This window comes from Diaphorina citri, unplaced genomic scaffold (assembly GCF_000475195.1).
Source record: "Diaphorina citri unplaced genomic scaffold, Diaci psyllid genome assembly version 1.1 scaffold2800, whole genome shotgun sequence".
Classification (NCBI taxonomy): Eukaryota; Metazoa; Arthropoda; class Insecta; order Hemiptera; family Psyllidae; genus Diaphorina; species Diaphorina citri.
In genome coordinates, this window is record NW_007380217.1 from 2,205 (window position 1) to 27,893 (window position 25,689).

At 37.3% G+C, this 25,689-nt stretch overlaps 3 protein-coding genes and 1 long non-coding RNA gene across 5 annotated transcripts; 2 read left to right on the forward strand and 2 right to left on the reverse strand.

Annotated features, from left to right (window-relative positions):
• Positions 1-264: 264 nt before the first annotated feature.
• Positions 265-1,141, reverse strand: LOC113471683. Its single transcript, XR_003394287.1, has 2 exons — positions 974-1,141; positions 265-334 (listed from the first exon to the last, which is right to left on the reverse strand). It is a non-coding gene; the product is annotated as an uncharacterized LOC113471683 (long non-coding RNA).
• A 3,147-nt stretch (positions 1,142-4,288) lies between these two features.
• LOC103519561 (nicotinamide/nicotinic acid mononucleotide adenylyltransferase 1) lies at positions 4,289-8,884 on the reverse strand. The gene is made up of 6 exons (XM_008484648.3): positions 8,447-8,884; positions 7,818-8,038; positions 7,158-7,328; positions 6,099-6,276; positions 5,831-5,909; positions 4,289-4,639 (listed from the first exon to the last, which is right to left on the reverse strand). Exons 1-6 carry the CDS (start codon positions 8,526-8,528, stop codon positions 4,339-4,341), a joined length of 1,032 nt encoding a protein of 343 aa, XP_008482870.1. The 5' UTR covers positions 8,529-8,884; the 3' UTR covers positions 4,289-4,338.
• Positions 8,885-9,779: 895 nt separating this feature from the next.
• Positions 9,780-17,586, forward strand: LOC108253728 (receptor homology region, transmembrane domain- and RING domain-containing protein 2-like). Of its 2 annotated transcripts, none has more exons than XM_026831021.1 (5): positions 9,780-9,916; positions 11,639-12,200; positions 12,952-13,112; positions 14,174-14,351; positions 17,321-17,586. In XM_026831021.1, exons 3-5 carry the CDS (start codon positions 12,957-12,959, stop codon positions 17,569-17,571), a joined length of 585 nt encoding a protein of 194 aa, XP_026686822.1. In that variant the 5' UTR covers positions 9,780-9,916; positions 11,639-12,200; positions 12,952-12,956; the 3' UTR covers positions 17,572-17,586. The 2 variants fall into 2 exon arrangements, with proteins under 2 accessions (XP_026686822.1, XP_026686823.1); XM_026831022.1 differs by lacking the exon at positions 12,952-13,112 and adding an exon at positions 13,152-13,306.
• A 1,329-nt stretch (positions 17,587-18,915) lies between these two features.
• On the forward strand, positions 18,916-21,058 carry LOC103519562. The gene is made up of 4 exons (XM_026831023.1): positions 18,916-18,989; positions 19,237-19,366; positions 19,979-20,216; positions 20,682-21,058. Exons 1-4 carry the CDS (start codon positions 18,916-18,918, stop codon positions 20,795-20,797), a joined length of 558 nt encoding a protein of 185 aa, XP_026686824.1. The 3' UTR covers positions 20,798-21,058.
• The last annotated feature ends 4,631 nt before the right edge of the window (positions 21,059-25,689 follow it).

Genomic DNA, 25,689 nt, shown 5'->3' on the forward strand with positions numbered 1-25,689 from the left:
TCTTTGCAAAAATCTATGAAGAACATTTTATCGCCCAAAGGTTCATACACAAAAAGTCAAATCTCAGGCTTAGGTGTAGGGGCGAACAGCCCTAAAGAATGGGTTAAGTTTCTACGAATCGCACAAAAAAGTCCATTCCATTCTCGAGATATTTGAGTTCTAAAGGACAAAAAATCAGATATAATGTATCAGACAAAACAATGGCTCACCTTCTTTCGATCTTCATCAGGACATTGAAACACGTAACCAAACGTACGATACAAATTCCGTGCAAACCTAGGCGCGTACACATCTTTGTATTTGAACTGAAGCCTCGCCTGGTGTATGATTGCGTCTGAAAGGGATATCATTCATAAACAAAATTCATTGAGAAAAGACTTTCATTGTAAATTTCAAAATTCGTGTAGGAAATATCTACAGTAAAGTCTTCTTCTTTTTTCTGTGTACAGACGGGGTCGGCGTTTTTCGTCAGCCTCTCAATCAGCCCTAACTCGGGTGATTGCTTTGGGCTGACATTTGAATTTGGCTACAAATTTTACGAGTGGATGCCCTTCGCACCCAACCTTTGCTATTTCTTTAGCAAGGAAATTTCAAGCTGGTATACTCCCTGTTTAAAGTCCCCCAGCCAGACTAAGATGGTCTACTCCCTGTTTAACGTTCCCCAGCCAGACTAAGCTGGTCTATTTCCTGTTTGAAGCCCCCCAGCCAGACTAAGCTGGTCTACTCCCTGTTTAAAGCCTCCAGCCAAACTAAACTGGTCTACTCCCTGTTTAACGTCCCCCAGCGAAATTTCAAGCTGGTATACTCCCTGTTTAAAGTCCCCAGCCAGACTAAGCTGGTCTATTTCCTATTTGAAGTCCCCCAGCCAGACTAAGCTGGTCTACTCCCTGTTTAAAGCCTCCAGCCAAACTAAACTGGTCTACTCCCTGTTTAACGTCCCCCAGCGAGACATTGGTAACTTGGTTCCACTCACCGATTACATACAGGCCAGGCAACTTGTACTGACTTTTGCATTTCCAAATGAACTTCTCAACGCTTTGCACGACATACTTGTAGTAATGTGTCGCTTTCAGTGCAAGCTTCACAATGCCCGTGATTTTCGCTTTAGATATTGGCGGCTTCGTGGAGTTGATGGACAGAAGTTCCTGAGAAGAAATGGAATAAGAATAAGGGGTCGAGTGGATTGGAACACATCACATGCCTTCAGACACACTCCTGGGTATCAATGAGACATTGGTAACTTGGTTCCACTCACCGATTACATACAGGCCAGGCAACTTGTACTGACTTTTGCATTTCCAAATGAACTTCTCAACGCTTTGCACGACATACTTGTAGTAATGTGTCGCTTTCAGTGCAAGCTTCACAATGCCCGTGATTTTCGCTTTAGATATTGGCGGCTTCGTGGAGTTGATGGACAGAAGTTCCTAGGGAGAACAAATGAAATGAGAATGAGAAGGGGTCGCGAGTGGATTGGAACACATCACATGCCTTCAGACACACTCCTTGGAAATAATTTGATTGGAAGAAACCATTAACTGATTAATTTTTTTTTTAAGATGAGTGAAACAACTGCTACATTAGACGCATGTGGTCTGTGTCGTAGCATGCCCATCCCGTAGTATGCCTCTCATCAGATGGGCGAGAAGGGTATCAATTTGATTTGAAGAAACCATTAACTGATTTTTTATTTTTTTTAAGATGAGTGTTCGTAGCAATGAAACAACTGCTACATTAGACGCATGTGGTCTGTGTCGTAGCATGCCCATCCCGTAGTATGCCTCTCATCAGATGGGCTAGCCTCCATGAAGCAAAGCTTCGATTTTGTCGATGTTTAAACAATGATTGTAACCAAATTATCCATTAGGGGCCTAAGTTTACCAAGCCATGATTAAACCCATTCCTTATCAGCCTAAACCTAAACAATCAACCGAAAGTCATATTTTGAGCTGGGACACAGCTTGTTTTTCATTTAACACAGGTAGGGGGAGGGACCGTTTGCCTCGTTATTTCAGTTCCAAGGATAGGCTAAAGACTTCGATCATTATTCTTCTAACTTATGGGTAAAGATGTAGTTATTAAACAGGTACCTAACAAGATGGAACTAGCTTTACCTACTAGTAGGGCATTAAACTAATTAAAGATTGAAGGGATATGCACCTAGTAGGTACCTACCTACTGTAACGATCTTAAGAAGTGGAAAATGAAATTTAGTTGGAATGGCGGTAAAATTTTAAAGATTCAAATTTAGACTGCCATGTTGCCGGCGTTTAATCTAGTTGGGTCTGAAAAAATAGCCAAGCTTGATTTTTTTTTCTCTCCTTTTCTTCTTAAATAAATATTAGAGGTGGGTGACAAGGTAGAATTTGGACACTAATATTACTCATAAATTATTTAAAAGTTTATGGGTAGCTTGATGGAAAAGCTTTGATTTTGTCAATGTTTAAACAATGATTGTAACCAAAATATCCATTAGGGGCCTAAGTTTACCAAGCCATTATTAAACCCATTCCTTATCAGCCTAAACAATCAACCGAAAGTCATATTTTGAGCTGGGACACAGCTTGTTTTTCAATTGACACAGGTAGGGGGAGGGACCGTTTGCCTCTTCCTAGTTTACAAACCCTATACAGGCACAGGCCTATTTTTCATTTCAACCTTGGTCTGGTTTTATGGGATAACATCCCGGTAGAACTTAAAGTGTGTGGTTTTGAATACATCAAAATTCAAAACTGTGTCTTTCTCTGTTTAAAAGACAAAAGGTTATCTATTACTCTATTAGAGAGCGTACTATCAATGAAATCTTCAAAATTTCGTAAGCCTCTCATTTTAGCCCAGAGGTTTTCAAGAGATGTCTGTCTTTTAGGTTCGGAATAAGAAATTTTTACTTACATGAATTTAATTTAAATGCATCAACGGGTTATACTATTTTTTGTACGTTTGCCTCTTCCTAGTTTACAAACCCTTTACAGGCACAGGCCTATTTTTCATTTCAACCTTGGTCTGGTTTTATGGGATAACATCCCGGTAAAACTTAAAGCGTGTGGTTTTGAATACATCAAAATTCAAAACTGTGTCTTTCTCTGTTTAAAAGACAAAAGGTTATCTATTAGAGAGCGTACTATCAATGAAATCTTCAAAATTTCGTAAGCCTCTCATGTTAGCCCAGAGGTTTTCAATAGATGTCTGTCTTTTAGGTTCGGAATAAGAAATTTTTACTTACATGAATTTAATTTAAATGTATCAACGGGTTATACTATTTTTTGTATGACAATTAACTGTGGCTTGAGTATTCCTGGTGAATAATTTATCTTCAGAACTTTTTACTAGAAAAATCCAAACGAGTTCAGGAAACTGGAAAAAGTTTAGCAGTTTAGCACTCCTCCATCTTTCCAATCCAAAACGAAAAAAAACGAGCATTTTATGAAGGGCAGCTCAGACTGCCAACAAGCCGCGTTCACAGCTCTTAATTTTGCGGTTGTGACGGCAACAAGAAACAACGCCGGCAACATGGCAGTCTAAATTTGAATCTTTAAAATTTTACCGCCATTCCAACTAAATTTCATTTTCCACTTCTTTAAGATCGTAGATCGTTACCGTAGGTACCTACTAGGTACATATCCCTTCAATCTTTAATTAGTTTAATTCCCTACTAGTAGGTAAAGCTAGTTCCATCTTGTTGGGTAGGTACCTGTTTAATAACTACATCTTTACCCATAAGTTAGAAGAATAATGATCGAAGTCTTTGACCTACCTACCTACCCTTGGGACTGAAATAACGTTTCAATCCAAACAATCCACTAGCCACAAATGACCAGTGCAAAAACGATCTTTCAGGACGACCTAATAAAACTCCGCCCAGGACACTAGTTTTGTGGTAAGTGTTCCTTGACTGATCGACATTCTCTTTGGTTAGGTTCCGACACCCCCATCACTATAAAAAAAAACCCTACCAGCTTTAAAGTAAATGTTAAATCCATAAAAAAAAATAAAATAAAATAGGTGACTGTTCAATAATATACTTCACATTCTATTTGGCAAAATTCACATGGATTTAAAACGATCTGTGGCCAGCTCTTAACTGATAAGACAGTGATAACAAAAAACACAAAGGAATGAATAATTCGACAGAGAACAAGGAAATCAAATACAGAGGTTCACACCTAACTACTATTTAAATAGGTAAACTATGTTGTAAATAGAATACTGAATAATGTGATACCGATTTCCTCAGAATCATTTGCCAAACAGGCCATTCAATAAAACACCATTTAATATTTACTACCATTCTATTCTATTCTAACAAAGTGCCGCGTTCCAAAAATCTACCGGGTGGTCTCACACCTGTGCCTCCTTATCGCTAATCACATTGATCACACCATCCTGTATGACAAATTCAACGCGGTCGTACTTATCACCCGACGCCGTGGCTCTTACCTTGGATTTCGACTTGAGGGTACCCCGCGAGCTGTTAGACCTCGATAGAGCGCGCTGCTGTTTGCTGTGCGCGTGCATTGACGCCGGCTGCGCACAAGTGTCTCGGGGCGCGTTCACATGTGTCTCGGGCGAGCCGTTCGGAAGAAAGTTGTTGTTGAGGTTGGAGAGGAGATCGAGAATCGGTGACACTTCGAGGTGGGGACTACGGGGGTAGTTTTTCGAACGTGTTTGTGTCGGTGATGGTATATAAAGTGTTATCAGATGTTTGTTTGGGTGGAGTTGTGGAGTGATGAGAAACAAACAAATAGAGGGAGAAAAGGCCCGTGTTAGTAAGAGAGAAAGGCGAGATTTCAACATACTTCTGATGATTATTAATTCATAACCTATTATTATCTTAGGCAGCCTCTTCTGGATCCCTTGTATGCCACGTCCATTTTTGTTTAAGACAATCGCACTGAATTTATAACCTTAAGTAAAGCAAAGTTCGTACCTTGGATGTTTTTTTTTTTTTACTATTTTAGGGTTAGTATGTAGATACTCTCGAAAAAATAGACGTCATACAGGGTTTATACGCTTTTCCCAGAATGAAATAATTTCATTTTACATACTGATTTACATATTATAATTTTAGTACCTACCCAAAGATCTTAAAAAAAAAAAATCCAACAATTTGAATGTTGAAGTCAATGACAAAATCGCCCATCCAACAAGATTTCCCCAGATTCAAATCAACAGGAATTATTTACATATTATAATTTTAGTACCTACCCAAAGATCTTAAAATAAAAAAAATCCAACAATTTGAATGTTGAAGTCAATGACAAAATCGCCCATCCAACAAGATTTCCCCAGATTCAAATCAACAGGAATAGCAAATTGGTTATTCATTCAAAAGATTGATATTTAAAACAACACAAGTCATGCCCTAAATTCTCTTGAGGATGTAAATTAAATGTTAATAAAGGCCGGGGTGGCATGGCGCTTCAAACTCTTGACTTTTGCATGCCTTCTGACACACTTGATAAATTGAATTCAACCCAACACCCAACATCATTCAAAAGATTGATATTTAAAACAACACAAGTCATGCCCTAAATTCTCTTGAGGATGTAAATTTAATGTTATTAAGGCCGGGGTGGCATGGCGCTTCAAACTCTTGACTTTTGCATGCCTTCTGACACACTTGATAAATTGAATTCAACCCAACACCCAACATTGTCCCAGAAAGAGAAGCAGTAAATAGATTTTCATTGAAGAAAATCATCATTCACTCAGAAAAGCGGAAAATAAGACAATGGAAGACAAACAGTCATAATAATAGTAAAAATTGGTTTTCAATACTATCCCATCTGTACACATAACCTCATACACTATTTACATAGGGAATACTTACCTTTCCACAACCGAGTAGAGTCCGTGTTGATAAATATACTGCTCCACTTTGTCGTTTATTAAGTACTTGATACTATCACCTGGAATACGAGAGAGTTTATGTTTAATTAATATGGCAATAGCACATTGCCAGCGCAAACGACCTTTACTACAATAAGTGTTTTTTTTTACTAGCATCTACACATTAACACATAAATTTGATAAGTTACCTGTGTTATTATTATTAAAAAAAAAAAAAAAAAAAAAACAAAAATAGAAAGTTGTATTACCTCGTCTCAAGGCCCGCCTCAAATAGGTTGAGCTGATTTCATTCTTTATCCACTCGTTCACAATGATTATCTTGTTCATATGTTTTGATAAAATATCGTGTTGATATATGAACTTAGCGGGATTTGTATCACCACGAGTTATCACAACTATACCATGGTGCCCCGCTATGTGATTTATCTGAAATGAGATGGAATGTAGAGGAAAAATTCTCAGTGGATGATTTAAAAAGAAGATGAGTGTTTATTTCACAGCAATGGAACAACTGCTACATTAGACTCGTGTGGTCTGTGTCATAGCATACCTACCCATCCCATAGTAAAGATGAGTGTTTATTTCACAGCAATGGAACAACTGCTACATTAGACTCGTGTGGTCTGTGTCATAGCATACCTACCCATCCCATAGTATGCCTCTCATCAGATGGGCAAGAAGAGACACAATACTTGCCATTTAGGTTCTGGGTCAACAAGAGAACAGTAGAAAGTAAACCAAACCGTTGTTATATTTGCAATCAAAATGAGTAAAAAAAAAAAAAATGCTGATGATTTCCAAGTTTATCATGACATTCATGACCATTTTTCCTTTAGTCCATCCATTTGTTCCATGATAACTCATCCCATAGTATGCCTCTCATCAGATGGGCAAGAAGAGACACAATACTTGCCATTTAGGTTCTGGGTCAACAAGAGAACAGTAGAAAGTAAACCAAACCGTTGTTATATTTGCAATCAAAATGAGTAAAAAAAAAAAAAATGCTGATGATTTCCAAGTTTATCATGACATTCATGACCATTTTTCCTTTAGTCCATCCATTTGTTCCATGATAACTCTGGATCAATTAGCCAATTTTGATGAAATTTGGAACCTTTAAAGTCTACAAGGTAGGTACCTAACTACCTACATAATTTTATACAAGTCTACATGGTACCAATCTAATTGTATCTAGTGAATAAAAAGTCCCTCCTCATCTTCTTCTTCCTAGCCTCTCCTTACTTAAATAGGGTTGGTGTGAAGTGAAAAAAGTCCCTGTTGTCCCTTAAAAAGTTGGAGATACTAACATCATCTGCCGACCATAGATTGGGCACTGCCATACTCTCGAGAACATCCACACCACACAGGAACATCACTTGTATTTTCCGTCTTGGACTACCATTGTGCTGATCATGTCTTGCTCGCTTCACATCAGTCTTATTTGTACACTGAGCATCCAACTGTTGGTTCAATTCATCCTGGAAGAATTTTTTTTTTCTTAGTTAATAATCATCCTGGTAGATTTTTTTTTTTCTTGATTAATGAGAGCTAAGTAATATTTCAAGTTAACATAAAGTTAAAGTTGGGGAAACAGCGCAAACGACATGCACAAAACATTGTTAAAGCACCTAATGGAAAAAAAAGTTAGGGAAAAAAAGAGCAATGAAGAGGCTTGATGGAAGGAGCTGTAGCAATGGAGACCTTGAAGTAATGCAAAAGTGGTTCCAAGATATGTACAATCTTTACTTTAAAAAAAAAAATCTCATCAGTCCATTATTGTTTTCAGACATCAACATTGTTTTTTGTATAAATATAGTTTTAGGTACCGACAGCTGACCAAATAAATTTTAATGTAAAAATAATAAAGTGATTGATCACCTCATGATGATCCAAGGATACTCGTGTGCGAGTCCACTCTGATTGCTGTGCTTCCCATTCCGACAATTTGATCCATGTCGATTGATCACCTCATGATGATCCAAGGATACTCGTGTGCGAGTCCACTCTGATTGCTGTGCTTCCCATTCCGACAATTTGATCCATGTTGAGTCCTCCAGTGCTAGTCTGACCATTTCACACCGATGTTTGGAAGACACCAAATCCTTCTTCCCGTACTTGTCATGTACAGGAGACATGATACCACCGCATACTGTGTGACCCAGCTTGAAGAGATGGTCTCTTGCTAGTTCTGAAAAATAACATTTATTTACAATTTTGAGTATACTGTTACAAAATGAAAAGTCTAGAGTAGGTAACTATATTTTACAATATTCTTAATCTGGGATAATAGATATTGAATTTTACCGCTTTCATTTATCATTGGATTTACAGTCCCATGTTGACAAGACAAACCTCAACAATGCAATAATATAGACCCAGGGGTTAGGTGACGGAAAGATAGGACTTACAAACAAGCAGTGGACATTACAAAGTACCTAGACAAGTGACTTAGTTACAAATATATGGGTAGGGTTGTAAAATCCACCAGTCTTATAATAGCTACTCAATGGACATTACAAAGTACCTAGACAAGTGACTTAGTTACAAATATATGGGTAGGGTTGTAAAATCCACCAGTCTTATAATAGCTACTCACCAAACATTCTCAAGTGCATGTTTGTCGGGGGATTATAAGACCCGCAGACAAACAATACCGTTTTAATGGCAGCAGAAGACATTTTTGGTAATAAACACACACAATTTAACACATAAAATGATACATAAAGGAAACCTTCCAGTTTTCACACAAATGAAAACCACAATCACAAGGGAGACTTGAATATAGCTAGAATATGTTTCAAATCCTTCGAGTAGATGGACCTATGAAATCTCTTCCATTGATTCTTTCTTTCTACTTGCAAGTTGTTTGGGACAGCAATAATTTCCAAGGATAATAATGAGCAGTGATTCTACTGGAGGAAAACTAGAGAGAGAAACACCTGGACCTAGAACACAGGTAACTATCGCCTCGTAAATTTAATAACTGATAAAATTGATAAGAAATTTCAAAAAACTTTTTATCCTATTTCCTATTTTTGATCATGACCTCATATTTTATTATTATTATTATTATTATTATTATTATTATTTTTATTTATCAATATCAAGGGTTCAATCCCAGCCAAGGTATGGAATTTTATCCTCAATATAATTTGAGAATTTGACCACGATAATAGTAGTAGCCTACTGCATTCCCATTCTATTCTATTCTAACACTTCCTATTCTATTTCAGTTCACATGCCATACACGAATAAAACAGGGATCCTCATCCCGGCTGTGTTTGTATCCGAGGAGACGGGGGAACTCCTTCTCGCCAATTCTATTCTAACACTTCCTATTCTATTTCAGTTCACATGCCATACACGAATAAAACAGGGATCCTCATCCCGGCTGTGTTTGTATCCGAGGAGACGGGGGAACTCCTTCTCGCCAATTCTATTCTAACACTTCCTATTCTATTTCAGTTCACATGCCATACACGAATAAAACAGGGATCCTCATCCCGGCTGTGTTTGTATCCGAGGAGACGGGGGAACTTCTCCTCGCCAATGCCCAAGTAGAAGGCACCTATGTGTGGCTGGACGAGACGTTTCACGTCAACAAGGACGTGTTTCTTGCCTTCTGTATGTTTGTCCTGGTGGCGTTCTTCTGCATGCTGAGCTCCATGCTGTTCCGATACGTGCGCAATCGGCGACGCCGCAGGCGATATTTGTGAGTATTGGACTAGAATAGATTAATAGAATATACCTTGTTTATCCTGCTCGAATGAGACTAAAAAGTCCCTTTACCCCACCAGTCTATACAACAGGGCTGCCCAACTGATTGATCGAGGATTGATTTCAAGTCGATCGCGGCAGAAAATCATAAAGGAACATAAAGTTAAAAATAACTAGACAAAAAAGTCGCTCTAAAAGTGGCATATCCCAGATGAAAATTTTTTGAAACGTAGTGTGATGGAACATGGAACGTGAGGAAATAGGAAATACATTTCGTTCGGATTTTAATAGAACAGTCGACAGGAATAGGTATTTGAAATAGTTTTCCCGAATTTCCCGTGCTCTTTTGGTAAGTAGCTCCCATGTCCTTTGTTTCTTTGTTATCGTTGCATGTTACGAAGTTCTGGATCTATCCTTTTGTTATCAGACTTATCAGTGATGGGAAAGAACTCTTGTGATAAGGTGATGCTAGATAAGACTTCTGTCAACCCCTGTGCTTCAATTCCAAGAACTCCAGCATACATATCTCTGACAGTAGAAAAATAGCAATAGAGTACCTATCAATAATGAGCCATGACTGATTTTAATTTAAACTCAGCTGATTTGGGTTGGTTGTGTATAAAGTGTAGGAATGTGTACAGCCCAACATGACTGATTTTAATTTAAACTCAGCTGATTTGGGTTGGTTGTGTATAAAGTGTAGGAATGTGTACAGCCCAATATGACTGATTTTAATTTAAACTCAGCTGATTTGGGTTGGTTGTGTTGCTTGTGTATAAAGTGTAGGAATGTGTACAGCCCAAATTTTGTAGGTTTTCAACACCTCTTCTTCTTTTTCTTTGCCTTCTCCAGTGCTCAGACAGGGTTGGTGTTTTTTAGTCAGCCTCTCAATCAGCCCTATCTAGGGTGGTTGCTTTGGGTTGACATTTGGAAGTCCCCCAGCCAGACTAAGCCTGGTTTACTCCCTATTTAACGTCTCCCAGCTAGACAGGTTTTCAGGTGTATGTTCTCAACACCAACCTTTCCAATAGTCCAAACACTTGAATGAACTGCAACAGCTATCTTGGTAATTATTCAGAACCCATGACAATGAAAAAGAAAGCTCCTTTTTGTGTTTAACCTAACCCCATAAACCCACTGGTCACTGCTCATTTGTGACACCTCCTTTTAGTAGAAATTTTCCATTGATGTGACATCTGATTTTTTTTCCCCTCAAGTAGGTACCAACTTTATTTTTTAACAATATTGAACAAGAATAATATAAACAATCTTTCAAAGCAAAAGATAATATTTAAAATGTTAATTTAAGAATAATAATAATAAAAAAAAAATACCAGTATTGTTCTGGATGTTCTATGAAATACTATTCATGTCCTGTGACTATTATTTTTAACACAATTTGCATGTGTAATTTGTGGATTTTAACCATGGATTTTTTATCAGGTCAAAATAGAAAAAAAAAAAAATAAATAAATAAACTCAGCCCCCTGAGATTATTGTGAATCACAGTCCTCATAACAACATAGATAGGAGGTTTTTTGTAGGTTTATTTGAACTATGAACCTTCTACTTTTGCAAAAGTTGATGTTTATCTGTTTTGAACCCTGTAATGCGTATGTGACCTAGGGCATGCTTTTACAAACGTGTATTTGAATACATATTGATAATATCTCAAAAGATTATTTTACAAAATGTTAGTCTATCATCATATTGTGTGTACCTACTGTGGTAGTCATCACATTGTAATACCCTTTTGTTTTTCTAATCTTAGTCCATTTTAGAACTTTCTGTTTATAATTTAAAAGTGTGTGGAAGTGTTTATAACTTAAGGAACTATAAATCCCCCTCATTTTTGACATGTAGGTACCTCCTACCTACCTACATATAATTATCATTTGTCCCCTAGCCAGACATTGTAGCAGATTGTAGCTTGCTTTCTTTTTTCTATATTTAATTAATTTGTAGTTTGTAAACTGCAAGTACTACATTACAATCACCTCCAGGAATTAGGCCAGAGGTGTTAGTAGTTTTTCATGTTGTAACAAAATTCATTCCCCATTGTTTATTACAGATATTTCATCCAAATTGAGTCAGTAATCAAAATTCTAAAATAGAAATCGGAATCTAGTGACTTGAAAAAAAGGATTATCAAACCAGAAAACAGATTTTCGATAATATGAAGTGTAACACCATTGGGAGTTGGACACAAAGTGTGGAGAAATATTTTGATATCAACTTTAATTGCAACAGGCATGAGATTGTGATTTGATTCAACAACTTCAACTAATAGTGAAAGCATGTAAATTTGAACAGAGTGATTTTTTCTTATTTTCATAATATTGTAAATAGAGTCTACATTTTACTAGTGGTTACAGTGTGTCTTTCAGTTCATGTAGAAATTCTGTGAAAACAAATAAATTAAAAAGGCATCTAAATCATATTTTGATATGCTGGTACAAGAAATAAATCCAAAACAGAGTGATCAGTGACATTGAAGTGTCTTTTTAAAGTCATAAACTTTGTGAAAACCCTACCCACAAAAAAATACTTGGCCAAAGATAACCACAAACTCTTTCACCTTTTTTTGTGTTCACATTTTATAAATTTGAATTCTTTATTTTACATTTTTGAAGGTAAGTTTATGGAGAGCTCTCTCTCTCTCCCTCCCTCCCTCCCTCATCTCCCCCCCACTTTGAATGTAAGATGATTTCATTCAAAAAATTGCCCAAGTGTAGGATGTGGGTTCAAATCCCATCTGTGACAGGTTTACTTAAGAACTTTGCCAGGGGTTTACTTAAAGACCATGTAGTGGTGCAGTGGTCAAGACACTCACCAGTTGAGGAGGAGGACATGGGTTCAATCCTAGCTAAGTTTTGGAATATTTTGTTTGAAATTTTGATCACAATAATAGTAGTAGCCTATTGGTGGAGTATAAGCCCTCTTGAGTTGAGCAGTTAAAATAAGCACTATTATTATTTTGTTCTTTTGATTTCAGTCAGGATGGCATTTGGGCAATTATCCGTGTTGATTTTGCTCCAAGTTGTGTTTGTCCAAGGAGAAATTTACCTGTATAATAACAATTCAATTTTGTTCATGAGAACGTTTGATTTGATCACAATAATAGTAGTAGCCTATTGCTAGAGTATAGGTCCTCTTGAGTTGAGCAGTTCAAATAAGTACTATTATTATTTTGTTCTTTTGATTTCAGTCAGGATGGCATTTGGGCAATTGTCTGTGTTGATTTTGCTCCAAGTTGTGTTTGTCCAAGGAGAAATTTACCTGTATAATAACAATTCAAAGTAGTAGCCTATTGCTGGAGTATAAGTCCTCTTGAGTTGAGCAGTTCAAATAAGTACTATTATTATTTTGTTCTTTTGATTTCAGACAGGATGGCATTTGGGCAATTGTCCGTGTTGATTTTGCTCCAAGTTGTGTTTGTCCAAGGAGAAATTTACCTGTATAATAACAATTCAATTTTGTTCATGAGAACGTTTGATGATTATCTCTCCGAAGATGGTCCTGGATTACTGTTCCCAGGCCTTGAGGTAATTGACTACTAAGATTTTCATGTTTTTATTTTACAGTCAAAATGGCATTGGGGCGTTTATTTGTGTTGATTTTGCTTCGTGTACTGTTTGTTCATGGAGAAATTTATCTGTACAACAACACTACAATTCTATTCATGTTTGACGATTACCTGTCCGAAGATGGCCCTGGAATTCCTTTCCAGGGGTTTGAGGTAATGGACTTTTTGCAATTTTATCTATCTTGTATTTTTAAAAAGGAGAAAATTAGCTTTGAAATAATAGATAGAGACAACATAGTATTTTTTTAAGTGGCAGCACAAGTACATGTTTTCAAGTTCCTTTCTAGAATTCTACTTGTTTACCCTAATAAGATAGTTATCTTGTATTTTTAAAAAGGAGAAAATTAGCATTGAAATAATAGATAGAGACAACATAGTATTTTTTTAAGTGACAGCACAAGTACATGTTTTCAAGTTCCTTTCTAGAATTCTACTTGTTTACCCTGGTAAGATAGGACTGAAGGGCCCTTTACCCCCACATTATTAACAAAAGACTTGTATATTTTACAAGAAACAAATACAAATTGCAATGATATCGTTTGTCCATTGCTTTTGGTTGGCCTGTCTTGTGTAGTCGGAACACTCATTTAAATTAACTCACAACAAGTGGGAATGGGCCTTACAATATAGCCCAGAGTGGTAACCTTAATTATTTTTCAAGTTTTCAAGTACTTTTTTCCCCTTGGCTCATTTTCCAGGGATTTCTAAGGGCTGCCTCACCAGCGGATGGATGCACTGAGATGGTGCCTGCAGATCGGGACAGTCTAATAAGATAGGACGGAAGGGCCCTTTACCCCCACATTATTAACAAAAGACTCGTATATTTTACAAGAAACAAGTACAAATTGCAATGATATCATTTGTCCATTGCTTTTGGTTGGCCTGTCTTGTGTAGTTGGAACACTCATTTAAATTAACTCACGACAAGTGGGAATGGGCCTTACAATACAGCCCAGAGTGGTAACCTTAATTATTATTCAAGTTTTCAAGTCCTTTTTCCCCCCTTGGCTCATTTTCCAGGGATTTCTAAGGGCTGCCTCACCAGCGGATGGATGCACTGAGATGGTGCCTGCAGATCGGGACAGTCTATTTGTCATCATAAAGCGCTACGGTTGTACATTCGAGCAAAAAGTACGCAATGCCCAGGCAGCCAACTTCTCGGCTGTGATTGTACATAATGTGGACTCAAACGCTTTGAGTAAGTCATCTTGAGATGTACTATAGTAACTTACCAATCTGCCAGTATACCTAGTTACCTTGGAGAGTAGCACCTCACCTCTGCTTTGTTGTAAGTGCTAAGTCACTTTTAAAAACGGATTTTCGGTTCTCAATGGAAAAAAACTCGACCATAGCCATGTTGCCAAACTGACAAACCGTACTGATTAGCCGTACTTTATTGTATGACTTTTTTGTCAGCTCCCATGGCGTAGTGGTCATAGATGATGAGTGGTAACTGCACTCAGCAACCTCCTTGGCCGAGTGGGTATCACACTAGGCTTGCACGCAGGAGGTCCGGGTTCGATTCCCGGTGGGGCCGAGGTTTTTTTCGGCTCTGTGCTTAGTCACTTTTTTAATCCTCATCATTGATGCCAGAGCATTTTCTAACATCATCTTAGGGATGTTGCGATATATCGAAAACCGATATATATCGATATATTTTTCGTCGATATATCGATATATATCGATATATTTTTTTGGTCCTCGTGAGGACAATTGAGTAGCTACTTGATTCGAGTAGCGACCAGTGGCGACATTACCAGTGTAAAAAGTATTGAAATATGGAAATTGATTGCAAAGGAGGCACTTAGTAATGTTTTGTGATATTCACAAAAGTTGTGAAAAAGCTCCGCTTTACCACAAAGAATTTGAGATTTGATTGATTGATTAATTTTGATTGGTAACTGCACTCGCCTTGCACGCGGAAGATCCGGGTTCGATTCCCGGCGGGGTCAAAAAATTTGCATAATGCAAATGAATCAAATGATATTGATTCCGTGACTGGCTGTTGCGGGGCCCACTCAGCCTTGTGAGGAAAATGAGTAGATAAGTAATATAAATGCGCGTACCACGCGATCAGTGCCAGCATGGTAGGTATAGTAGGTAAACATTTCATGCAAGTTAAAAGGCAAGCGACATAAAAACGTAGATCTTCACTTCGTTTGGTCAATAAAAAAAAGTCACATATGTGAAACTGTCATTTTTAGAAGTTTACAAAGCAGTGTGCCTGACGGAATACCCTGTACCTACCTTACCTGGGGTGATTTAAAATCTTAAGTAGAGAATGATAATAGATTTTAGCTTTTTAAAACTTTTCTGACCAACATTTCGTGTTTTTTCTCCTCAGACTTCCACCGTCCATGTTGAAATCCATACCCAAACGATCCGGGTTCGATTCCCGGCGGGGTCAAAAAATTTGCATAATGCAAAAATGAATCAAATGATATTGATTCCGTGACTGGCTGTTGCGGGGCCCACTCAGCCTTGTGAGGAAAATGAGTAGATAAGTAATACAAATGCGCGTACCACGCGATCAGTGCCAGCATGGTAGGTAGGTAAACATTTCATGCAAGTTAAAAGGCAAGCGACATAAAAACGTAGAGTTAAATGCGCGTACCACGCGATCAGTGCCAGCATGGTAGGTAGGTAAACATTTCATGCAAGTTAAAAGGCAAGCGACATAAAAACGTAGATCTTCACTTCGTTTGGTCAATAAAAAAAAGTCACATAATAAAATACGGCTATTTTTTTGACTGTGACAATCGGGCAACATTGGTTTTTTCTCAAAAACAAATTTCCCCAGATGAAAATTTTTTGAAACGTAGGTAGTGTGATGGAACGTGAGGAAATAGGAAATACATTTCGTTCGGATTTTAATAGAACAGTCGACAGGAATAGGCATTTGAAATAGTTAAATAAATTAAAAAGGCATCTAAATCATATTTTGATATGCTGGTACAAGAAATAAATCAAAAACAGAGTGATCAGTGACATTGAAGTGTCTTTTTAAAGTCATAAACTTTGTGAAAACCCTACCTACAAAAAAATACTTGGCCAAAGATAACCACAAACTCTTTCACCTTTTTTTGTGTTCACATTTTATAAATTTGAATTATTTTACATTTTTGAAGGTAAGTTTATGGAGAGCTCTCTCTCTCTCTCACTCTCTACCTCCCTCCCTCATCTCCCCCCCACTTTGAATGTAAGATGATTTCATTCAAAAAATTGCCCAAGTGTAGGATGTGGGTTCAAATCCCAGTGTTCACATTTTATAAATTTGAATTCTTTATTTTACATTTTTGAAGGTAAGTTTATGGAGAGCTCTCTCTCTCTCCCTCCATTGAAGTGTCTTTTTAAAGTCATAAACTTTGTGAAAACCCTACCCACAAAAAAATACTTGGCCAAAGATAACCACAAACTCTTTCACCTTTTTTTTGTGTTCACATTTTATAAATTTGAATTCTTTATTTTACATTTTTGAAGGTAAGTTTATGGAGAGCTCTCTCTCTCTCCCTCCCTCCCTCCCTCATCTCCCCCCCACTTTGAATGTAAGATGATTTCATTCAAAAAATTGCCCAAGTGTAGGATGTGGGTTCAAATCCCATCTGTGGCAGGTTTACTTAAGAACTTTGCCAGGGGTTTACTTAAAGACCATGTAGTGGTGCAGTGGTCAAGACACTCACCAGTTGAGGAGGAGGACATGGGTTCAATCCTAGCTAAGTTTTGGAATATTTTGTTTGAAATTTTGATCACGGTCACTTTTTTAATCCTCATCATTGATGCCAGAGCATTTTCTAACATCATCTCAGCATTTGAGTTTTTTCACAAATTATAAAGAAGAGTGGGGGAATGCCTTGATGTCACTAGCGGACAAAACAAACACTATCAAAACCCTGAGATGCTACTCCTGAGTGACATCTTCAACATCTCGCTTAAGAGAGGGGAAATGGATGCTGAGTGCAATCTATATTTTGTTCTTTTTTTTTTCAGCATAATACTCTTTATTTAACTCCTTCTCGCCAATTCTATTCTAACACTTCCTATTCTATTTCAGTTCACATGCCATACACGAATAAAACAGGGATCCTCATCCCGGCTGTGTTTGTATCCGAGGAGACGGGGGAACTCCTTCTCGCCAATTCTATTCTAACACTTCCTATTCTATTTCAGTTCACATGCCATACACGAATAAAACAGGGATCCTCATCCCGGCTGTGTTTGTATCCGAGGAGACGGGGGAACTTCTCCTCGCCAATGCCCAAGTAGAAGGCACCTATGTGTGGCTGGACGAGACGTTTCACGTCAACAAGGACGTGTTTCTTGCCTTCTGTATGTTTGTCCTGGTGGCGTTCTTCTGCATGCTGAGCTCCATGCTTTTCCGATACGTGCGCAATCGGCGACGCCGCAGGCGATATTTGTGAGTATTGGACTAGAATAGATTTATAGAATATACCTTGTTTATCCTGCTCGAATGAGACTAAGAAGTCCCTTTACCCCACCAGTCTATACAACAGGGCTGCCCAACTGATTGATCGAGGATTGTTTTCAAGTCGATCGCGGCAGAAAATCATAAAGGAACATAAAGTTAAAAATAACGAGACAAAAAAGTCGCTCTATAAGTGGCATTTAACGAAAAAAAAAAAAAAAAAAAAAAAAAAAAACCCCGAACTCGTTCCGATACGTGCGCAATCGGCGACGCCGCAGGCGATATTTGTGAGTATTGGACTAGAATAGATTAATAGAATATACCTTGTTTATCCTGCTCGAATGAGACTAAGAAGTCCCTTTACCCCACCAGTCTACACAACAGGGCTGCCCAACTGATTGATCGAGGATTGATTTCAAGTCGATCGCGGCAGAAAATCATAAAGGAACATAAAGTTAAAAATAACTAGACAAAAAAGTCGCTCTAAAAGTGGCATTTAAAAAAAAATCACCTGAACCGCGAGATTTCATTGCACCTGCTTTCTTTTTATTTTGTTTTTTAAAGTGTGAAACTGTCATTTTTAGAAGTTTACAAAGCAGTGTGCCTGACGGACGATGCCATTGTAATGATCTGTTTTTGAAATACCCTGTACCTTACTTAGGGTCGTCACAGTCCTCATAACAACATAGATAGGAGGTTTTTTGTAGGTTTATTTGAACTATGAACCTTCTACTTTTGCAAAAGTTGATGTTTATCTGTTTTGAACCCTGTAATGCGTATTTGACCTAGGGCATGCTTTTACAAACGTGTATTTGAATACATATTGATAATATCTCAAAAGATTATTTTACAAAATGTTAGTCTATCATCATATTGTGTGTACCTACTGTGGTAGTCATCACATTGTAATACCCTTTTGTTTTTCTAATCTTAGTCCATTTTAGAACTTTCTGTTTATAATTTAAAAGTGTGTGGAAGTGTTTATAACTTAAGGAACTATAAATCCCCCTCATTTTTGACATGTAGGTACCTCCTACCTACCTACATATAATTATCATTTGTCCCCTAGCCAGACATTGTAGCAGATTGTAGCTTGCTTTCTTTTTTCTATATTTAATTAATTTGTAGTTTGTAAACTGCAAGTACTACATTACAATCACCTCCAGGAATTAGGCCAGAGGTGTTAGTAGTTTTTCATGTTGTAACAAAATTCATTCCCCATTGTTTATTACAGATATTTCATCCAAATTGAGTCAGTAATCAAAATTCTAAAATAGAAATCGGAATCTAGTGACTTGAAAAAAAGGATTATCAAACCAGAAAACAGATTTTCGATAATATGAAGTGTAACACCATTGGGAGTTGGACACAAAGTGTGGAGAAATATTTTGATATCAACTTTAATTGCAACAGGCATGAGATTGTGATTTGATTCAACAACTTCAACTAATAGTGAAAGCATGTAAATTTGAACAGAGTGATTTTTTCTTATTTTCATAATATTGTAAATAGAGTCTACATTTTACTAGTGGTTACAGTGTGTCTTTCAGTTCATGTAGAAATTCTGTGAAAACGAATAAATTAAAAAGGCATCTAAATCATATTTTGATATGCTGGTACAAGAAATAAATCCAAAACAGAGTGATCAGTGACATTGAAGTGTCCTAGGGCCGGGGGAGGTGGGGCAGTACTTTGATTCGGACTCGGAGAGTGAACCGGATGATCGAACCCCGCTCCTCAGACCCGGAGCCCCGCCCCCGACCACCGGCGGAACGTTTGCCTCCTTGAGCGTAAGTGTCGTGATTCCCCTGAGCATTTACCCTAGCACTTCAATCAGATACCCACTTGAAAATGTCCCCCAATGTAGAATAGAATATACCCGGTTTATACTGCCAGAATGAGACTGAAAAGTCCACCCCCGACCACCGGCGGAACGTTTGCCTCCTTGAGCGTAAGTGTCGTCATTCCCCTGAGTATTTACCCTAGAACTTCAATCAGATACCCACTTGAAAATGTCCCCCAATGTAGAATAGAATATACCCGGTTTATACTGCCAGAATGAGACTGAAAAGTCCTTTTACTCCCGCAGTCTAAACGAGGTCTTATGTATTTGGTACAAATTAGGTGTACATTTTATAAACTAGAAAAACCTTGCTTGAATTAAAAAAGGGGGACAACGTAAAATAGGTTAATACAAAATAAAAAAAAAAACTAAGAGGATACCAAATGAAATAGTTTAAGAAATGAGACAATGTACCTAAAATTTCATAGGCAAAAGAATTCCTAATTTCGTCTTCCAAAAGGTCACTTTTTTATTATTGTTTCACTACTAACTTGCTCTTGGCATCAATTTAAGTTGAAGAAACCATTTACTAATGAAATTTGTAATGATTCATTCCCAGGAGGCAATCTTGGATAGAAGACGTCGCGTAATGAACGCTCTGCGAGGCCGAGGGGCCACACAGCCCCCGGCGGACACTCAAGTGGCCTCCAGCTCGCAGACCCGGGATCCAGTCGGCCTTCTGCATTCAGTGAACGCGGCCTCCGAGGAGTATGATGATAGTTCAAGCGGTTCTATCGGGGGAAGCGCCTATCGGAGCGCCAATAGTAGCCGATCTGCGCTGTCTGTGTGCAATGGAGGTACTTGATTTTGGTATTATTATGGTGGATTTCACCAATGAATTAATGAGATTCCTCTAATGGGAGAATTTTTAATGATCAAAAAGGAGTTTTTAATAATCCAAACAGGATTTTTTTTTTAACTACTCCTTTTTGGATCATTAAAAGTTCTCCTATTAATGAAATCTCTGATTGAGTCATTTTTTAAATCCACCATCATTATTTCATTTTTTAATTTTTTTTAAGTTTCCATTTATTGATAATACAACATATTAACAGAACATGAAAATTAACTACTATATTAGACGCATGTAGTCTGTGTCGTAGGATGCCCATTCCTTAGTATGCCCCTCATCAGATGTGCGATAAGAGGCATAATACTTCCCACTTAGGTGCTGGGTCAACACGAGAACACCAGAAAGTAACCCTTGGTAATAGGTATTTCTTTGTTTAATTTTGTTCTTTTCGTTTATTTCTTTATTTCAGATGTTGACTCTGTGGATTTCACTCGGTCTACCGTCTCCGCTCAGTCCAATGATCAGGGAGACTCGGCCTCGAACATTCCCGAAGTTGTCATCGTGTCTTCTCGGAATCCCGAGTGAGATCGGCTAACATCGTCAAGTTGAGTTCTAACCGAGACGAAGATTTATACTTCGGCTGACATCGTGAGTTTTCGGAAATTTACCAATTGGTTTCGGCTAACATCGTGAAGTTGAGTTCTAACCGAGACGAAGATTTCTACTTCGGCTGTACTCGTGAATTTTCGGAAATTTACCGATTGATTTCGGCTAACATCGTGAAGTTGAGCTCTGATCGAGACGAAGATTAGAGATTTTAGAGGCTTTAAGGATCATCAGAGAGAAGAAGGAAGAGAGAACCTGGTGGCGTAGTAGTCAAGACGCTTGCCTGGTAAATAGGAGGCCGCGGGTTCGATCCGAGCCGAGGCATGGAATTTTATCAGGCTTTAAAGATCATCAGAGAGAAGAAGGAAGAGAGAACCTGCCTCGGTGGCGTAGTAGTCAAGACGCTTGCCTGGTAAATAGGAGGCCGCGGGTTCGATCCGAGCCGAGGCATGGAATTTTATCATCATTTATGTGGGAAATTGACCACATGATAATTTAACACTTGGGTTAGGTGGTAGAGAATGCCTCAGGCGTTAACCTCGCCTAGTTACCTTACACTGAAGAGAGAGAGAGAGAGAATGTGAAAAAGGCGATATGGTGAAAAATGTAGACAAGTAGGTAGAGAAAAATTTAACCATTTTATGAACAAAAAATTCTCGCTCTCAAGTCAGACTGAAACAAATTTTGGACCATCAGATGTTTGGAATTGATGCTTCAGTGCAGCTTGAGAGCCAGTATTTTGTTCATAAAAATATGCCCCTTGGGCCCGCTGAAGTGAAGATTACCAGCGATACAGCCCGTTCACACTGCACGAAACGATTTTATTTTGTCACGTGAGTTTTTTTTTCGTGAGGGCTTCGAGGCGTATACAAATGAATGAGCGTTTTCACATTGTCAACGAAGAAAAAAAAATCGGAAAAATTGTAACTTTGGACGAAGAAAAAATCGTGTATGTGAACAGGTTGTTATAGTGACTCCACTATGTAGTGGGGGCATTAATCATTAACACAACTTGGAGTTGATTGCAGACCGTCTGGTTTGGAAAACATCCAAAAAGTTGTTGCGATTGGTCTTTCGAAAGCAATAAGGAATTTTATCTAGTCGAGTTTTTTTTTTTTTTTTTTTTTTTTTTTTTTTTTGAGGGAAAATTTGGGGGGTTTAAAGAAATTTTTGGGGAAAGATATTTTTTTATTAAATTACCTTTTTAGCATGTAAGCAAGTGTAGAACAAAAATTGTACATATTCATAAGTTTCAAAATCTGTACCTACTACTACCTAATGCTTGAAACCCCCTTTTATTTATTTATTTATTTTTTTTATTATTATTTTTTTAAGAGGTTTGACAGAGGGAACTGTAACTGCTATGGTCTTATCGTCCCGAAATCGAAGAGAGGAAGAAGACAGGATAGGAGAAAGCCAGCCGTTCCGAGAACGAATCCCATCAGGATAAAATCCGGCCCGGGCGGGAATCGAACCCGCGGCCTAGCGCTTACAAGGCAGGCGCGCTACCAACTAAGCTAACTAGGCTGGCAAAGCAAAACCCCCCTTAGTTTGCATAGAAGACATTTAACCTGTTTGAAATGTGTACTATGCATTACCTACTACTGAGAGGGGGGAAAAACTTGTCCAGGGGCACAGTTAAATTTGGATTAAAGTTAAACCAATAATGGTTGGGAACACAATCTGTGTTTAAACTGGGTTTAAGTTTAACTCTCGGATTTTAGCGAATCACATTGTTTAATCCGAGAGTTAATCATTAAACCGAGTTTAAATTCAGACAGAGGTCCCTCTTTAACTGTCATATTTAGGTATAGGTACTAGACAGCTCTATTCTATAAGAGAACATATACCTGCTGTAGGTTTTAAGTCCACAATATTGATATTCATTCCTCACTCTAGATTTATTTACCAATAGGAGAACATTTTTATTAAGGTCCGGTTCCACAAAGTGAGTTTAAACGGATTAAGCTATCTAATTGGTTGATTTTTTAAAAATTCAAAAAAATTAGCCAATCAGATTGCTTTAACTCTTATATTAAGCAATCTGATTGGTTGATTTTTAAAAATTCAAATAATTTAGCCAATCAGATTGCTTTAACTCTTATATTAAGCTATATAATTGGTTGATTTTTTTAAAAATTCAAAAAATTTAGCCAATCAGATTGCTTTAACTCTTATATTGAGCTATCTAATTGGTTGATTTTTTAAAAAATTCAAAAAATTTAGCCAATCAGATTGCTTTAACTCTTATATTAAGCTATATAATTGGTTGATTTTTTAAAAATTAAAAAAAAATAGCCAATCAGATTGCTTTAACTCTTATATTAAGCTATCTAATTGGTTGATTTTTTTAAAAATTCAAAAAATTTAGCCAATCAGATTGCTTTAACTCTTATATTAAATAAAATTGATAAGCCCGGGCCTAAATAATTACCGCCGTGGAACTATCAAAAACGCAATGTGCATGACAATTTCAGGGGAGGGGTTGCTAGCTTCTCAATCATGAGTCAGCTGTGAAATCAGCTGTTTTCTCAAATCAGCTGATCTATTGTTTGACAGCTGGGCCAAAATACCGCCGTGGAACTATCAAAAAAACGCAATGTGCATGACAATTTCAGGGGAAGGGTTGCTAGCTTCTCAATCATGAGTCAGCTGTGAAATCAGCTGTTTTCTCAAATCAGCTGATCTATTGTTTGACAGCTGGGCCAAAATCGAATCAGCTGGAATGGGGCAATTTTAGCTTTAAAAAATCATTTTGTGAATTTTATGAGAAAGGTTTCCTCTGGAGCAACTTTTACGTTTTAATTTTACCTTTAAATTTTTAAATTTATCCCATTTAATAATCCATTTTAGTGCAGTATTTTATTTGCTTTTAAGTCACTTGCAAGTTTTCATCTGATTCTGGCAAGGTAAGACACTCTCATCTTAAAAAGCGTATCTGGAAATCGAATTTTTTTTTTCTGGGGTAACTGCATTGGGCAAGATACCTTTTTTCTTCAAACAAAGGCATTATTATAGGATTTCAACACAGAAGATAGGCTGGGGTAACTGCATTGGGCAAGATACCTTTTTTCTTCAAACAAAGGCATTATTATAGGATTTCAACACAGAAGATAGGAGATGGGGCAATTTTAGCTTTAAAAAAATCATTTTGTGAATATTATGAGAAAGGTTTCCTCTGGAGCAACTTTTACGTTTTAATTTTACCTTTAAATTTTTAAATTTATCCCATTTAATAATCCATTTTAGTGCAGTATTTTATTTGCTTTTAAGTCACTTGCAAGTTTTCATCTGATTCTGGCAAGGTAAGACACTCTCATCTTAAAAAGCGTATCTGGAAATCGAATTTTTTTTTTTTCTGGGGTAACTGCATTGGGCAAGATACCTTTTTTCTTCAAACAAAGGCATTATTATAGGATTTCAACACAGAAGATAGGAAGGCATTCGTAAAAATTTGTTCATCTTTGAATTCTTCTATTTGATTTGTGTTCTAATCCTTTCCCTTTTCCACCAAACTTGTCCATTCATAGCATATTTGAAGTCCTTGAATTCATAAACTGATGATAATAAGTTGAATTCAATTTGGAGTGTAACAATCACTTTCAGTATCTCAGGTACCTAGCTCATTAGCTCTACTCACTCTCAATGAAGTTGAATTCAATTTGGAGTGTAACAATCACTTTCAGTATCTCAGGTACCTAGCTCATTAGCTCTACTCTCAATGGTCAGCTGTTTCTGAGTTCTGTGTGTTTTAATTTAAACATTATTTCATCTTTCCCCTGGACGTGTTAGAATTAATCACAGTGTCTGTTCGGAGAAGAAAACAAAATACGTTAATTTCCTTTGTGAATTTTGTTCTAAAATAATACCCAAAATTTTTCGAGATTTATAGATTTCTATCCTTTTCAGCTGGTGAACTAAATGTTTAGCTGAAATTAGGTCAAGTGTTGTACAAGAGACCAAGACGTGTGTAGAGTTGTAGAGGAGGTAACAAATTTCATTATTTTAATGCTTCTGGGGTAACTGCATTGGGCAAGATACCTTTTTTTCTTCAAACAAAGGCATTATTATAGGATTTCAACACAGAAGATAGGAAGGCATTCGTAAAAATTTGTTCATCTTTGAATTCTTCTATTTGATTTGTGTTCTAATCCTTTCCTTTTTCCACCAAACTTGTCCATTCATAGCATATTTGAAGTCCTTGAATTCATAAACTAATGATAATAAGTTGAATTGAATCCTGCCACTTAAAAGAAAGCCAGTAAAAAAAGTACCTAAATAAAGAAATAGTTCGTAAAATAACTGACTGACTGAACTTCATAACTTGATTCTTGGACTCGAACCACCAACCTCTTTAGATCCGAAGCCACCGCTCAACCACTACACTACTCAGCTAAGGTTGATATTAATTAGCTGAAACCTGAAACTAACTGAATCTGTAAAGGTACTTATGTACTTTATTCTGAAAGTTCCAAGTTTGAACTTCAAACTTGTTTGGAACCCTTGTGGAGAAACGAGAACCTGCGTTTTCTATGTAAGATTATATTTGTGTTGAGTGTTGTTGTGAGCGCCACAAAAGATAGCCCAAAATTTGTCTGAAAGTTTAAAGTCTTTATCTGAAAGCTCCACAGTAATCCACACTCCATCTGAAAGCACCACAGTATTTCAAAGCTTCCCAAATCCACGATATAAACTTTCGGGCCCTACTTTCTCTCCAATTTGTCTCAGATCACCTATACTTCTCATGTTCAGCTCTAATGCTATAGCTTAATATGATACCTTATAGGTTTCTTATATTTTTTTACTTTCTATTACTACAGTATAGCGGAGCTATACTAGTAATGAAAGTATTGCAATCGGTCCAAATTTTC